Genomic DNA, 14333 nt, shown 5'->3' with positions numbered 1-14333 from the left:
CTGTGTACATACTCTCCTACATACCATATTCAATTATATCCATATGTTTTCAGGAAGCCAACCAAGGATATTTTGTTCTGTTTTCTGCTTGGTACACTGGGGACTTGGAAAGTTACTAACTCTGGTTAACTTAAATAGGAATTTAGTGTGTGAATTCCTTGTCACACCAGTGGGAAAAATAGACGCCCTTTGTCCAAGAGAGATCTTCTGAAAGAGTCTCATTATATAATCTTGGGTGCTTCTGGGAAGAAAAAGATTACTTATGATTAAGTGCTTTCATGCAAACAGCTAGAGAATGTATGTGGGAGGTTCAATCCTATCAGAATTGTCCTGATCACCAAAAGGTCAGTGATTAATAACATGCCACAGATATTCACAGATATGACATAATAATAACTTTTTAAACAATTCAGTAAAAGAAAAAGCTCCACTTTCTATAATCATATTTCAAGAAAGTTACTGAGTAATGAAGAAGTTTTAGGGGATAGCAAAGAAGAGCTTAAAGGACTGAAAGGAGGAACGGTGGTAGTAGGAGAACTGGAAAATGAACAGGGCAGGTAAGACATACCAAATATTCTATTCTAATGCCTATGTAGTTGTTCATATTTCCTGGCTCAGATAATCTTCAAGCCTGGGCCACTGCTATCTCCCTAATTTAGCTTATTTATTTAAGGCTGCAAACACTAGAATAGGGCCCCCCAAACATTCAGGAGGCAACAAAACATCATTAGCAATTCATACTAAATGAAAGCCAAATTGAGCTCTCCCCTATGTGGGGAGAGCAGTGAAGCCACTGTTAATTTATTTATTTATTCACATTTTTATACCGCCCTTCTCCGAAGACTAATGCTTGTGATAGATTAAGTTAAATAATGAATTGTTTGTGTTTACTGCCCAAAAGCAGGTTTAGTATAACAGAAACGAAGACGGAGTTATTTCCTCCATCTTTCTGAACAGCAAGGTTAAATCTACTACATTTTCAATATTTCATGGTTTTGTTTTGGATGCAAAGTAAAATGGACAGAATTCTGATAAGACAAACAGTGTTCTAATCTCCTTCCACTACCTAATAAAAAGCATTAATGGGGTATGTGGACTGACTTAGGAAGTGGTGCAAAAGACCGCACTGGAAGGAGAAATCAGCAAATGTATGTGAGCATCAATTTAGCCTTAGCCAATTATCTTTTGTCCTCTTTCCTGAAAAAGGAAAGCTTATGATTTAGCAGAGTAATGACTCTCTGAGCCTTTCCAAATGTTTTCCACTAAGTTATCATTTGTAATGTGATGAAGGGGAAATTATTAGATTGCATTAATTAAATTTAATTTTAGTTCTGGCCCTGCCCAGTTCTGTCTTGGCTGTACTTGTACGAGGAGTGCAATCTCTGGCATGCCTCCCAAGCTGATGCCCTTAAGCTAAAAATGCTGTGTGCCCCTGCTAGACTACTTAGCACTTATTGTAGCCGGCATCAGCCTAGAGATAATATATTACATTCAGGTTAGTCAGGTTAGTAAATATATCTGACCTCCTCACAGGTAGCCTAGAAAAACAGAAGGAAGAATAATGACTGAGCCCAAGCCTTAATCACATATCAATAAAATACATGTGTGTGGTTAATTGAGAACCAGTTTGGTCTAAATCAGGGCTGTCAAACTAGCAGCCCAAAGCTGGATGCATCACATGCTGGCCACGCCCATGCTTGGTTTAGTGAAGGGGGGGAAAAGTCAATATGTCACATGACGCCGCCGATTTTTTTTTTTAAATTTGCATTTATATCCCGCCCTTCTCAGAAGACTCAGGGCGGCTTACACTATGTCTTCATCCATTTGTATATTATATACAAAGTCAACTTATTGACCCCAACAATCTGGGTCCTCATTTTACCTACCTTATAAAGCAGGGGTGTCCAAACTTGGTCCCTTTAAGACTTTTGGACTTCAACTCCCAGAGTTCCTCAGCCAGCTTTGCTGGCTGAGGACTCTGGGAGTTAATCAAGTCTGTAAAGGATGGAAGGATGGAAGGCTGAGTCAACCTTGGGCCTGGTGGGACTTGAACCTGCAGTAATTGCAAGCAGCTGCTGTTAATAACAGACTGTCTTAGCAGTCTGAACCACCAGAGTTTGACACACCTGGTCTAAATGTTAAGGCACCAAGCATCAGGAGACTGTGAGTTCTGACCCTGCCTTAGGCATGTAAGCCAGCTGGGTGACTTTAGCCAATCAATGTCTCTTGGCACATGATATAAGGTTCAGGTGACAAGCCAGTCAGTCAATTCCTGACACATCAATAGATCAACACTCAATTGATCTGAAAAAAAAAAGCAGACTCCGTGCTGGTGGGAAAATGCCAAGAAGGAAAAAAATGTGCCATTAATGTACAACATGTACTTGGCAAGGAAACTAAATGGAACGAGTCGGGGAATTTTGTATTTTCAATTTATGGTAAAATTATGATATTGAAGGACTACAAGCACAATTTGTCTGAAGTAAAATACAGTAAATTATCAACAACACGACATTTTCATCTGTGTGTATTCTACCTGCAGAAAACATAATAGTTTGAGTGTATCAGTGCTTGTAGTACTTGGAAGATATAGGCTAGAAGAAAGGGTCACATGTCATCCTTAGACATCTGAGGACTGATGTTACCAAAGGAGGAAAAAGTAGAGTTTTTCATGCTGATTTTGCTTTTTTGAAAAAGTACTGGAAAGTGAGATTAAACATAATGTAAGTGAATTCAGCCTAACAGAAGCTTAATTAGGACTGTCAGGTGGCAGATGTTAAATGACAGGAAAGGATTAGAGGTCTCTCAGTCTCTTTTCCGCCACTCCCATTCTTGCTATTCAGAACTGATAGTTCATTTAAGGCTCTCATTTTCCTGCAGTAGAATCGGCGACTTAGACATTAATATTTTTGACCTATTCAGTGCAGTAGTAGAACTGGAACGGATTCTGGTATCTGTTTGTTTGTTTGTCAAATTTGGAAATTGCCCATCTCACAGTGTGACTTAATTCAGTCTCATGTTCAGGGCTATTCCATCCACAATTTATTGCTTTTCCTTTTTGTCAACTTTTTTCATTTTATTATATTTACTTTTCCATTTCCCTTCATATTTAAAACCTCTGTGCCATCAACTGGTACTTAAATGATAGTAAGTTACTTTAAAGGAATTTTCTGATGGCTAAAATGAGTGAGTGATTAGACATCCAACTTCACAACAACTTTTTTTGTTTGTTTACATTTATATCCCGCCCTTCTCCGAAGACTCAGGGGGGCTTACAGTGTATAAGGCAATAGTCTCATCCTATTTGTATATTATATACAAAGTCAACTTATTGCCCCCAACAATCTGGGTCCTCATTTTACCTACCTTATAAAGGATGGAAGGATGGAAGGCTGAGTCAACCTTGGGCCTGGTGGGACTTGAACCTGCAGTAATTGCAAGCAGCTGCTGTTAATAACAGACTGTCTTAGCAGTCTGAGCCACCAGAGTTTGACACACCTGGTCTAAATGTTAAGGCACCAAGCATCAGGAGACTATGAGTTCTGACCCTGCCTTAGGCATGTAAGCCAGCTGGGTGACTTTAGCCAATCAATGTCTCTTCGCACATGATATAAGGTTCAGGTGAAAAAGCCAGTCAGTCAATTCCTGACACATCAATAGATCAACACTCAATTGATCTGAAAAAAAAAAGCAGACTCCGTGCTGGTGGGAAAATGCCAAGAAGGAAAAAAATGTGCCGTTAATGTACAACATGTACTTGGCAAGGAAACTAAATGGAACGAGTGGGGGAGTTTTGTATTTTCAATTTATGGTAAAATTATGATATTGAAGGACTACAAGCACAATTTGTCTGAAGTAAAATACAGTAAATTATCAACAACACGACATTTTCATCTGTGTGTATTCTACCTGCAGAAAACATAATAGTTTGAGTGTATCAGTGCTTGTAGTACTTGGAAGATATAGGCTAGAAGAAAGGGTCACATGTCATCCTTAGACATCTGAGGACTGATGTTACCAAAGGAGGAAAAAGTAGAGTTTTTCATGCTGATTTTGCTTTTTTGAAAAAGTACTGGAAAGTGAGATTAAACATAATGTAAGTGAATTCAGCCTAACAGAAGCTTAATTAGGACTGTCAGGTGGCAGATGTTAGATGACAGGAAAGGATTAGAGGTCTCTCAGTCTCTTTTCCGCCACTCCCATTCTTGCTATTCAGAACTGATAGTTCATTTAAGGCTCTCATTTTCCTGCAGTAGAATCGGCGACTTAGACATTAATACTTTTGACCTATTCAGTGCAGTAGTAGAACTAGAACGGATTCTGGTATCAGTTTGTTTGTTTGTTTGTCAAATTTGGAAATTGCCCATCTCACAGTGTGACTTAATTCAATCTCATGTTCAGGGCTATTCCATCCACAATTTATTGCTTTTCCTTTTTGTCAACTTTTTTCATTTTATTATATTTACTTTTCCATTTCCCTTCATATTTAAAACCTCTGTGCCATCAACTGGTACTTAGATGATAGTAAGGTACTTTAAAGGAATTTTCTGATGGCTAAAATGAGTGAGTGATTAGACATCCAACTTCACAACAACTTTTTTTTTTGTTTACATTTATATCCCGCCCTTTTCCGAAGACTCAGGGCAGCTTACAGTGTGTAAGGCAATAGTCTCATTCTATTTGTATATTTACAAAGTCAACTTATTGCCCCCCCAACAATCTGGGTCCTCATTTTACCTACCTTATAAAGGATGGAAGGCTGAGTCAATCTTGGACCTGGTGGGGCTTGAACCTGCAGTAATTGCAGGCAGCTGTGTTTAATAACAGGCTTCTTACAGCCTGACAATAAAATCTGTGGCATCCAAGTCACCAGCCATAAATGACATGCTTATTTTGGGGAGTCAGGCAACCCAGGCACCAAAAGGGATGGAGACTGGAGAGCCCCTATCATCTTGTACTGATTCCCCTCATCAGCCTTTACTGATAGAACAGCAGTAAGTGAATATCTACATTTGTTTTGCCAGATAATGTTTCATCCTGAAGGCCAATGACTTTCCTTTCTCATGAGATTCCTAGGAAAGATCATGGAGCGCCTAATGTGACATCAGCTCTGATGGAGCAGGCCCACTCCTATAAACACATATCCCAGGAGAATTAGGAAGGATGAAAGATCCTGGGTTGCCTACCAGGTATAAGCCACACACTTGTACATTGCATCCTGATGGTAAAAGCATGGGAATGTTTACTGAAAAAGTTCCCCCTTGGGTACTGTATATGGGAATTTCTGAATTTCTATCTAGGTTGAAAATTCAAAATGAGGAAAGTGTATACCACTTACAGATAATCCATATCCATGTTACTCCTGCTTCAGCCTTTTTGCTAAGCTTATAGAGATGGGTGCATTGTATAACGTGCAAATGCCCAGAGTTTAGTTCCTGATCGAGGGCAGGTTCAATCACATAAGATCAAATATTGAGATCCAATAAAGATGTATCTGTTGTACTTCCCAATGATCAATAATGTGTTGATCCCATGTGTTGCTTGGGGCTAGCAAAGAAGGGGAGGAAGGGAGTAAGTGTTTGGACACCAAATTTCAATGTGTGATTTTGGAAAGTTTAGGGGTACTAAAATAGGAAATTGGAGTGGGGGGGATCTACTTCTATTTTAAACCAAACCTAAAGTAGGTAGGTAGGTGAGTGGGTGGATGGATGGATGGATGGATGGATGGATGGATGGAGAGAGAGAAAGAAGGAGAGAGAGAGAGGTAGTATAGACCAGGGGTCTCCAACCTTGGCAACTTTAAGCCTGGCGGACTTCAACTCCCAGAACCCCCCAGCCAGCAAAGCTGGCTGGGGAATTCTGGGAGTTGAAGTCCTCCAGGCTTAAAGTTGCCAAGGTTGGAGGCCCCTTGTATAAACCTTATATTGAACATAGCTTTAGGTAAAAGGGGATACAGCATCTTCCATTTCCTCTTTCAGTATTTTAAGTTTCCTTGCCCATATTTTCCATTGAGGGACTTAAGCACTGCACAGTGAATTGGGGGTTTATACATGCTGCACTTACCTGGAAAAGGTCTACCTGTTGTTCAGAGTCAAAGCTGATTGATGGCATATAATCATTCCATCAGTATATTGCATTATATACCTAAACCTTTTCACTTGAAAGCTTGATTGATTCTAATAGTAATTATTTCCAAGCAGTTATTTTTGAGCTAAACAAGGAGTCACAGGGATAGTGAAATGAATTACAAATAAAGAATGGTTTAGAATGAAATGGAAATGAGAGCACGATGGTAAAAGTGTTTTAAAGATTTGCAGAGGAATGGTTATATCAGTGATATTGAAACAAACATTACATATACATTAATTCATTGGATTTATTACCCACTGCAAGATTCAGCAGATCATTGAAAAATGTTTATATTGTATTGATATAGAGAAAGCATATGATAAAATGAATAGATTGAATTATGGAAAGTTTTACACAACTATGGCATTGATGATTGGTTACTGAATATGACAAGAGAAGTATGGATTGGTTGCTGACATGACAAGGAAAATTGAATAAACTACTAAAAGTGTACATAAATGGCAAAAAGTAAAGCAAGTACCGTATATACTCGAATATAAGCCGATCCGAGTATAAGCCGAGGTCCCCAATTTTACCCCAAAAAACTGGGGTAAACTGGGGACTCGAGTATAAGCCGAGGGAGGGAAATGAGGCAGCTACCGGTCAGGGAAAGCCTCCCTCCCTCAGCCGAGAAGGCTGGCGGCTCCCCCGCCCCGCCCTCTCACTGCACCGGCAGGGCTTCCCCGCGCTAATGCAAAAGCCCGCCAAGTTTGCACCATCCGGTATAATGTGAAAAAAAGAAGGAAAAAAAAAAACTCGAGTATAAGCCGTATATACTCGAGTATAAGCCGAGGGGACGTTTTTCAGCACAAAAAACGTGCTGAAAAACTCGGCTTATACTCGAGTATATACGGTAAATGAATATGGGTACCATAGTAGAATATTTACTAATAGGTGGATAAATTTGAAGAAGATTATGAGTGCTAATAGAAAGCAGATGTTTAATATGATCATTTATTATTATTTATTATTATTTATTAAATTTTTATACCGCCCTTCTCCCGAAGGACTCAGGGCGGTGTACAGCCAAAAATAAAACACAAGATATATACAATTAAAAACAACAGTTAAAACATAGCAGATTATAAAAGGCTGATAATTAAAATTAAAATTTTAAATTTTAAAATATTCACAAAACCCCAAATTAAAATTCAACACTATTATGCCAGTCCCGCTTGAATGAATAGATGTGTTTTGAGCTCACGACGGAAGGTCCGAAGATCAGGCACTTGACGTAGGCCAGGGGGAAGTTCGTTCCAGAGCGTCGCTGCCCCCACAGAGAAGGCCCTACTCCTGGGGGCCGCCAGCCGACACTGTTTGGCGGATGGCACCCTGAGGAGACCCTCTCTGTGAGAGCGTACGGGTCGGTGGGAGGCAAAGGGTAACAGCAGGCGGTCTCGTAAGTACCCAGGTCCTAAGCCATGGAGCGCTTTAAAGGTGGTAACCAAAATCTTGAAGCGCACCCGAAAAACCACAGGAAGCCAGTGCAGACTACGGAGCAGTGGTGTTACATGGGAGCCACGAACGGCTCCCGTTACTACTCGCGCAGCCTCATTCTGGACTAACTGTAGCCTCCGGGTGCACCTCAAGGGCAGCCCCATGTAGAGAGCATTGCAGTAATCCAACCTAGACGTAACCAGAGCGTGAGTGACCATGCATAAGGCATCCCGGTCAAGGAAGGGACGCAACTGGCGGACCAAGCAAACTTGGTAAAAGGCCCTCCTGGAGACGGCCGCCAGATGTTCATCAAAGGACAGTCGTCCATCCAGGAGGACACCCAAGTTGCGAACCACAAATAACAAACAAATGTTTGTTGAAATAAATGAAAATAGCTGTGTATGAGAATGTCCTTCTGCCTGCTTTATTATACAAAAATGAGAGTTAGGTATATCAACTGAAACATAAAAGTTGAGTGCACTAGAGAAGAGCAACGTAAGTAATATGTGTGTTAAGACAAGAGGATATTGTATGAAGAATAAATGGGCATTGAATGAATGTGAATATGCATACAAAAGTGAGTAGCCACTGTGAAAGAAGAATACAGATACTCCTCAACTTATGACTACAATTGAACCCAAAATTTATGTTGCTAAGTGAGAACTTTGTTAAATGAGTTTTGTCCCATTTTACAACTTTCCTTGCCACATTTGTTAAGTGAATCACTGCAGTTGTTAGTAACACGATTGCTATGTGAATCTGGTTTCCCCATTAACTTTGCATGTCAGAAGATTGCAAAAGGTGTTCACGTGACCCCAGGACATTGCAACCGTCATAAATGTGAGTCAACTGTCAAAGCATCTGAATATAAATCACATGACCATAAGGATGCTGGGAAAAATGGTCATAAGTCACTATTTCAGTGCTGTTGTAACTTCAAACGGTCACTAAGCAAACTGTCGTAAGTCGTAACTGTACAGGTAGTCCTTGTTTAACAAATGCCTCATTTAGCGACTTTTCATGATTACGACCACAATGAAAAAGTAAATTTACTTATATTCTTGAAATACAAAGAGTTGTGCATTGCCACTTGTTCAAGAGTCATTTATGTATTGTATTCTAATGTAAGGCACTCATACTCTATTCTAAAACAGGCACTATTTCTCTAATCAGATATAGGCTTGAATGGCTTCCCTGGCTGGCAAGCAGGTCTGCAATAATTCATGCTGGAATAATTCTCATTGTCTGACTATAAAACATAAAAACTGAAGACTGGAAATGATATTTTTTTCTCTCATTTTATAAGTTCTGTCCAGAACTTTTCCCAAAACTGGATTTCTATTAGCATCTCAAGGTAATTGATTATGCCTCATTTTTATTTAGCCTCATTTTGAAAGCCACTCTAAAAGCAGATTTTTATCTTTCCCTATAAGAAAACCAATTACAGATTGGCAACAAGATGCAAATAGTCACTCTTTCTAACAAAAAGCGAGGGGTAACCTCTGAAATTAGTATACTCAATCAAATGGACTCTAGCAGGGCTCTGATTTTACCACCACCTCAGTGGTAGTATTCAGCCAGTTCTGTCCAGATCGCACGAACTGGTAGCGGCTATTACAGGAGGCTCTGGCCACCACCCAGATATAATGCACATGCGTGTGCGTGCTCACATTTGCAAACCGGTAGGGAAGGTAAGTGAATCCCATCTCTGCACCACTTATATTAACAAATAACTCTGCCACATCCTTCCTTCCATCCTTTCTCAAGGTGGACATTTAGCATAGTCTACATCCAAATGTAAATTTAAGCAAGCATGTCTTGAAATGATAGAGGTGTTCATTCAGGCACAAGAAGGAAATGCCCCAAATTCTTGGTAATTACTTTTACTTTGTACAGCCAACATTCTTTGATCAGAACAAAACAGCAGCAGAGAAAATTGGATGGAATAAAATGAGTTTTTTTCAGCAGCTGTTTTCTCTCCTTTCTCCCTACAATAACCTCCATGTAGAAAACATTATCCAAGTGACAAAGAGACAACATGCCTTCAAAATAACTTCCTTTGTCTATGCAAGGCTGTTGGAATAAAATAAATAGAAGGTGTTAAGAGAGTTTCTGGGAATGGCATTAACAAGCAGTGACAAGAAGATGCCTTTCTCATGGCCAAATTCATATGTTCAGTCATCCTATTTTTTATTTTCTGTGCTTACAGAAAAAAAACCAGCACAAAAAAGCTCTCAGTTTCATTCTCCTGCAGTATATTTATATGTGTCCAATACTAACATTTAGCAATTTATTTTTATTCTTTGCTCTTCTACTTACCTTCCCATATGGCTACTTTTTATAACACAGCATTTACTTGCCCTTTTTTTCCATGAGGTGTTACATATTTTATAAAGAAGCTTACAGAAGGCTAAGCCAGTAGACATTTGTAGTTCTCTTAATCAGTGTAATGTATAAATTCACAGTATGGAAAAGAATACATATGGATTGTATTGCTAAATTAGACTATATACAGTAGTTGTCTGTTTTTAGCCAACAAGGGTCAGGCTTAGGAAAATTTCAGAGTTGAAATGCATTTGCTACCCCAAGGAGGAATATAGCCTTGACAAAATTTTCACAGCAAAATTTTCCCCTCTTTTTCTTCCTTCTAAAACCTTCCTCCCCTTTTTTATTAAGAGTCCTCCCTACTTTGAAGATATATTATAAGATTTTAGAAGATTTAGAAGCTTAGAAGATTTTGGCCACAACAGTTGGATGGAACAGAGAGATATTAATATATTCAAGCATAAAATAGACAATCATCTGTTGCAAGTGGATAAAATTTAAGTTTGTGATGTAATTGTTAGATCTGATGAAGGAAGAGATGGACACAGCTTTTTCAGTAACAACAGCTCTTTATTAGTAGACCAGTACAACCCAACAGAGTGCTAGTCTGGCAGTGTCCTCTTTTATAGAGGGCTGCCAGACAGCTTAACCAATGAGCTTTAAGTTTTTTCCTGTCGTTTGGAGGACCTGAGTGAAAACTACATCTCACTCCTTATACGGTACATAACTGTAATACTTGAACTAAATGGGCTAAATTTCCAGTTCCTGCTCAGAATACCTTAATGAGAATGGAAATAGAAAAGTTTGACTCTCTCATAAAATCTCTCTGCTGAGTACTCAAAAAATGTACAGCAAGTATAATGCTCCTCTTGATTCCCATTTCTGATCTTTAAACTCCCAATCCATCTTGGATTCTGCCTTTTATTCAAAGATATTTTTCTGTATCTTTCTTAACTTAAAAAACCATAGATTCTTCATCTAGTCTCAGGGAATGAATGCACTGTAACTCTCCAAAGATGGAGAATGTGACTGCCCTTTTCTGTTATAGTGGGCCATTCTGTGCCAAGGGACACAATTTAATGCAATTCTTTATGCATAGAGAAGTACAGTGTGATTTTACAATGGAAGAAGATATGGGGCTAGCTTTGAAAAGTATCCAGAAGCTTCCATTGGTGCAGAATGCAGCCACGTGAGCAATTCTGGATGTCCAAAGAAGACAAATGTTATACCTTTGCTCTGCAATCTACACTGAATGCCAATTTGCTTTCAGGTTCAATTCAAGGTATTGGTTGTGACCCATAAAGCTGTACCTAGCATGGGGCTAGGCTATCTTTAGAACAGTCTTTGTCCCATTGGCCCATCCCATCCAGTCAGGCAGGAAAGGTATTTTGCAGACTCTGTCGGTTAAACAATTTCAATTGGCAGGGTCTAGGAAGAAGAAAGCCTTCTCTGACCTGTGGAATATTCTCCCCCTGGAGGTGAGGTAGCCCCCACCCACTCTCCTGGCCTTTTGAAAAGGAATTATTTTTTTATTTTTATTTTTTTATTTATTTATTTATTTTGTCAATCATATATAAGATAACAGGTAAAAATATAAACATAATTTGGATACATGAAAAGAATAAGTAAAAGGGAACATTAGGACGGGGACAGTAGGCACGCAGGTGTTCTTATGCACGCCCCTTACAGACCTCTTAGGAACAGGGTGAGGTCAACAGCAGACAGTTTAAGCTTAAAGTTTTGGGGGTTTGGGGAAGAAACTACAGAATCAGGTAGAGCAGTGGTCACCAACTGATGGTCCGAGGACCACTGGTGGTCCGCAAAAAAAATTTGGTGGTCCGCAGAAAAATTATTTGCATTTTTATATTGCACTAAATACTATTTATCTTTTTAAAAAATTAATATTAGTGGTTTGTGGGATTTAAAATTATTAATTTAGTGGTCCCTGAGGTCTGAAAAGTTGGTGACCCCTGAGGTAAAGCATTCCAGGCATTGGCCACTCTGTTACTGAAGTCATATTTTCTGCAATCGAGTTTGGAGTGGTTTACCTTGAGTTTGTATCTATTATTTGCTCGTATATTGTTGTGGTTGAAGCTAAAGTAGTCATTAACAGATAGGACATTGCGGTAGATAATTTTATGTACTATGCTTAGGTCAGACTGAAGTTGGCATAGTTCTAAGTTGTCTAAGCCCAAAATTTGGAGTCTGGTGGCATAAGGTATTTTATTGCAGCTAGAGGAGTGGAGGACTCTTCTCGTAAAATATCTCTGGACTCTTTCTATTGTATTTATGTCCGATATGCAGTGTGGGTTCCAGACATGGTCCTGTGGTTTCGCATGGTGAGCCCAAAGGAACACGCAACCATGGGGCCGGTTAGTGCCTGATAGCCCTCTCTTTGCCCTTTTAACAAAATTTTAACAGGGTTTAATCATCCTCACCTCCTAAATTCTAAATTTTTGATTTTTATGTGCTGTTTCTATATTTTAACATTTTATTCTACACCGCCCAGAGTCGGTCTCTGAGAAAGAAGGACAGTTCAAAAATGTGAAAATAAATAAACATTCAGTGGTCAGATCCTTGGCTGTAGGAGATGATTTTGGGGAGAAGAGTAGCTGTTCCCTGTAGGTTATGTGCAGGTACCTAACCTGGCCCTTGGGTTGATGACACTCTCTCATCCTATTTTTAAATATATTAGTGGTCAGCATTATACGTCCATCCATATAATCCTAATTTTCACTAGAAAAGAAAATTTTACTTGTATCAGTCTCTTTTGACTGTGTGCAATATTGTCTGTTTCATATGAATACTTATTATATTATGTAAGTGTATAATTGTATTAGAGCTAGCCAGCCTACTAAATAGACTAATTTTTTTTCTTTCTTTCATTTTCATTTGTTCCATATAGCTCCATTGCATTGCCATTCATGTTGGCTCAGTTCTGAAAGTACATAGTTCTTATTTGACCTATGGGTTCTGTAATAGAAAAAGAAATAATTTAATTGAAAAATAATGTACTTTTTATCTAAAAGGTTCCAAAATATTGTGTGATTATACTTTCAAACTGATCTCTCCTACTTGATATTTATTATATGGACTTATTATCAGTAGATTGACAGAACAGTAACTCAGACTTGTTTAAAAATGATAAGATATTATTGTTTGTCCTCAAAATAAAGCCTTAAAGTGTAAATGTCTCTGTTGGTACATTATGAGTTCCCCAACCTTTTAACCTTACTGTTTGCATTCCTCCTTTCTCTTATGCATATTTGTGTTAACAGTCAATAAAGAACACATTTCATGGTGACAGGGGCTAGGTACACAAAATTCGATACCCAAGTTTTGATATTTGCCCTTGCAGTGGGAAATTTCTTTCTCCACAGGGAATCATAATGGACAGTTGATTTCCTTCAAAGTTTAAGACATATAGTTATAAATACAGATAGTTGTATTATCTGTATTAGTATCATAATTCTATGCTCACTTCCAAGAAAAGTTGACAGTGCTTTGTGCTGTCTTTCTCTCTGTGTGTATGTGTCTGTGTGTGTTTGCTGCAAAAATGCCATCTAGCTATCTCAATGAAATAAATATATGCACAGCACCTCATCCCAATGACGTTGGGGGAGGGCAGGCTTGTTTTTTTTTTAAGCAAGTCTACTGGCTATCCTCCGTGAATTGGTCAGCTTTTTAAAAACTATGTCCAATTTAGTGGCCATTACTACATATTGTAATTATTTTCACAGTTTATGCAGCTTTCATGCTCTACAACACTATATTCTCATTAGGAACATGAATCTAAAATGTGACACAGTATTTTCAGAATGATCACCTCATAGATTTGTGATCAGCATCAGCATTTTTCCTAACCCTCTCCGAATAGAATTCAGTTGTTTTTTTTACACACTGATTGTGCTGGGAACTACATATCACAACTCTAAAATTGCTTTTCGAATCTGTCAATGCTCCATGGTGTTTAGCTGAAGGTAGATTTTTTTTTTATTTCACTGTTTATCACTTTGCACTTCAACAGTCACCATGCTTTAAAATTTTATTGTTTGGGGCCACTATTTATGAAACGCTGGATGTTATCTGATTAAATTTTCCATTTTATTGAGCCCTTGGGACTGAAATTGGAAGGCATCTTGTTAGGTGACCTGTGCGGATTTGAATTTCTTTGTTTAAATAGTCATGTATTTTCTTATTGCTGTTTTTTAAAAAATTCCCCTTGAACTTGGGGAATTAATGTAAATAGAAAGCAAATTAAATACAGGATCTGTAGTTGGTTAATACTTAAATCTTTGCGTTATACAGATACATAATAAAACCAATTACTTAAAGCTCTAGAATATTATAGTATCTGATAGAATAAATGTTATAAATTTGGGGAAATATACAGTAATCTCACAATTGGTCCATTCATAACAGTCAAAACAGTCTTAAATTTT

At 38.4% G+C, this 14333-nt stretch overlaps 1 protein-coding gene across 3 annotated transcripts in view; it reads left to right on the top strand.

The window, feature by feature from the left end:
• Positions 1 to 14333, top strand: part of STARD13 (StAR related lipid transfer domain containing 13) — a 116378-nt gene that overhangs the window by 7514 nt on the left and 94531 nt on the right. The window contains exon 1 of one of the 3 annotated variants that reach the window (XM_058185157.1): positions 487 to 557. The exons of the other annotated variants lie outside the window; for them this stretch is intronic. Coding sequence (XP_058041140.1) covers positions 545 to 557 — 13 coding nt within the window. The 5' untranslated portion in view covers positions 487 to 544. Of the gene's footprint in view, positions 1 to 486; positions 558 to 14333 lie in introns of those variants that run through there. 3 annotated transcript variants of the gene reach the window in all.

Source organism: Ahaetulla prasina, chromosome 5 (genome assembly GCF_028640845.1).
Source record: "Ahaetulla prasina isolate Xishuangbanna chromosome 5, ASM2864084v1, whole genome shotgun sequence".
Classification (NCBI taxonomy): domain Eukaryota; kingdom Metazoa; phylum Chordata; class Lepidosauria; order Squamata; family Colubridae; genus Ahaetulla; species Ahaetulla prasina.
Note: the sequence above shows the minus strand (reverse complement) of the source record. Positions and strands in the feature narration are given on the sequence as shown.